The sequence below is a fragment of the Limanda limanda genome, chromosome 10, assembly GCF_963576545.1.
Source record: "Limanda limanda chromosome 10, fLimLim1.1, whole genome shotgun sequence".
Classification (NCBI taxonomy): Eukaryota; Metazoa; Chordata; class Actinopteri; order Pleuronectiformes; family Pleuronectidae; genus Limanda; species Limanda limanda.
The window spans coordinates 28785477-28787976 of record NC_083645.1 but is presented as its reverse complement, the minus strand read 5'-3'; the positions used below and the strand labels follow the sequence as shown (position 1 = coordinate 28787976).

Below are 2500 nucleotides of genomic sequence, written 5' to 3'. Positions count from 1 at the left end.
TCCTCTTCCTTCCTCTTCCTCTTCCTCTTCCACTCCTCTTCCACTCCTCTTCCACTCCTCTTCCACTTCCACTCCTCTTCCTCTCCCCTTCCACTTCTCTTCCACTCCTCTTCCACTTCCACTCCTCTTCCTCTCCTCTTCCTCTTCCTCTTCCACTCCTCTTCCACTTCCACTTCCACTTCCACTTCCACTCCTCTTCCTCTTCCTCTTCCTCTTCCTCTTCCTCTTCCTCTTCCTCTTCCTCTTCCTCTTCCTCTTCCTCTTCCAGTCCTCTTCCACTCCTCTTCCACTCCTCTTCCTCACGTCTTCCTCTTCCACTCCTCTTCCACTCCTCTTCCACTCCTCTTCCCTCTCCTCTTCCACTTCCTCTCCTCTTCCACTCCTCTTCCACTCCTCTTCCTCTTCCACTTCCTCTCCTCTTCCACTCCTCTTCCACTCCTCTTCCACTTCCACTCCTCTTCCTCTCCCCTTCCACTTCTCTTCCACTCCTCTTCCACTTCCACTCCTCTTCCTCTCCTCTTCCTCTTCCTCTTCCACTCCTCTTCCACTTCCACTTCCACTTCCACTTCCACTCCTCTTCCTCTTCCTCTTCCTCTTCCTCTTCCTCTTCCTCTTCCTCTTCCTCTTCCTCTTCCTCTTCCTCTTCCAGTCCTCTTCCACTCCTCTTCCACTCCTCTTCCTCACGTCTTCCTCTTCCACTCCTCTTCCACTCCTCTTCCACTCCTCTTCCTCTCCTCTTCCACTTCCTCTCCTCTTCCCACTCCTCTTCCACTCCTCTTCCTCTTCCACTTCCCTCTCCTCTTCCACTCCTCTTCCACTCCTCTTCCACTCCTCTTCCTCTTCCTCTCCTCTTCCACTCCTCTTCCACTCCTCTTCCACTCTTCTTCCACTTCCACTCCTCTTCCACTCCTCTTCCACTCCTCTTCCACTTCCACTCCTCTTCCTCTTCCACTCCTCTTCCACTCCTCTTCCACTCCTCTTCCACTCCTCTCCCTCTCCTCTTCCTCTCCTCCTCCACTCCTCTTCCACTCCCAATCCTCTTCCACTCCTCTCCCTCTACTCTTCCTCTCCTCTTCCATTTCCTCTCCTCTTCCACTCCTCTTCCACACCTCCTCCTCTTCCACTCCTCATCCACTCCTCTTCCACTCCTCTTCCACTTCCACTCCTCTTCCTCTTCCACTCCTCTTCCACTCCTCTTCCACTTCCACTCCTCTTCCTCTTCCACTCCTCTTCCACTCCTCTTCCACTCCTCTTCCACTCCTCTTCCTCTTCCACTCCTCTTCCTCTTCCACTCCTCTTCCACTCCTCTTCCACTCCTCTCCATCTCCTCTTCCTCTCCTCCTCCACTCCTCTTCCACTCCTCTTCCTCTTCCACTCCTCTTCCACTCCTCTCCCTCTCCTCTTCCTCTCCTCTTCCATTTCCACTCCTCTTCCACTCCTCTTCCACTTCCACTCCTCTTCCACTCCTCTTCCTCTTCCACTCCTCTTCCACTCCTCTCCCTCTCTTCTTCCTCTTCCACTCCTCTTCCACTCCTCTCCCTCTCCTCTTCCTCTCCCCTTCCACTTCTCTTCCTCTCCTCTTCCTCTTCCACTCCTCTTCCACTCCTCTTCCTCTTCCTCTTCCTCTTCCTCTTCCTCTTCCACTCCTCTTCCACTCCTCTTCCACTCCTCTTCCTCTCCCTCTCCTCTTCCTCTCCTCTTCCATTTCCTCTCCTCTTCCACTCCTCTTCCTCTTCCACTCCTCTTCCACTCCTCTCCCTCTCCTCTTCCTCTCCTCTTCCATTTCCTCTCCTCTTCCACTCCTCTTCCACACCTCCTCCTCTTCCACTCCTCCTCCACTCCTCTTCCACTCCTCTTCCACTTCCACTCCTCTTCCACTCCTCTTCCTCTCCCTCTCCTCTTCCTCTCCTCTTCCTCTCCTTCACACTTGACAGTGGGCTGAGTGTGTCTCTTTGTGTGTCTGCGCTGTGTGTGTTATCCTCCGTGACCTCGTGTGTCAGTCACAAGAGGTCTGAGGAGCCCAGGGGGGCCGGGGGGCCGGGGGGGGGCAACGGGGGGGCCACGGGGGCCACAGGGCAGGAGAGACTCCGTGCCCGGGGCCTCAGAACTGGCCGGGGCCCCGGTGCTGGCCGTGGGCCCGGAGCGCCCCCCCCCCTCTCCGGTCATGGTCTCTTCTCTTTCACTGACAGTTTGTTCTCAATTAGAAGTCTTTTGTCCCGGAGTGAAAGCCGCCGCAGACAGACTCTGCCTCGCCATCTGGGAGGGGCCTGTGTCCCCGGGAGGAGACGGCGTCCCAGCCATAACACCAATGACTCGCTCGTCACTCGCCCCTGTCGCGACACTCGTTCTACTCTCATTTGGGCTTTTTAAACGCTTTGGCCTTTCACAGCAGCTGAATAGAAGTGAACTGGCTTTTCCTCGATATCTAAATCTCAGGAGACACAGGAATGTGCCGATGGAGTCGGGGAAGGAGTCAATCAGAACTTTATTACACACGCAG

General features: G+C 55.2%; 1 protein-coding gene across 1 annotated transcript in view; it reads left to right on the top strand.

Annotated features, from left to right (window-relative positions):
- The window catches only part of arap3 (ArfGAP with RhoGAP domain, ankyrin repeat and PH domain 3), a 35074-nt gene that overhangs the window by 32376 nt on the left and 198 nt on the right, over nt 1-2500 (top strand). The window contains exon 36 of the mRNA XM_061079236.1: nt 2001-2167. Within this exon, the coding sequence (XP_060935219.1) occupies nt 2001-2167 (167 nt within the window). The remainder of the gene's footprint in view (nt 1-2000; nt 2168-2500) is intronic.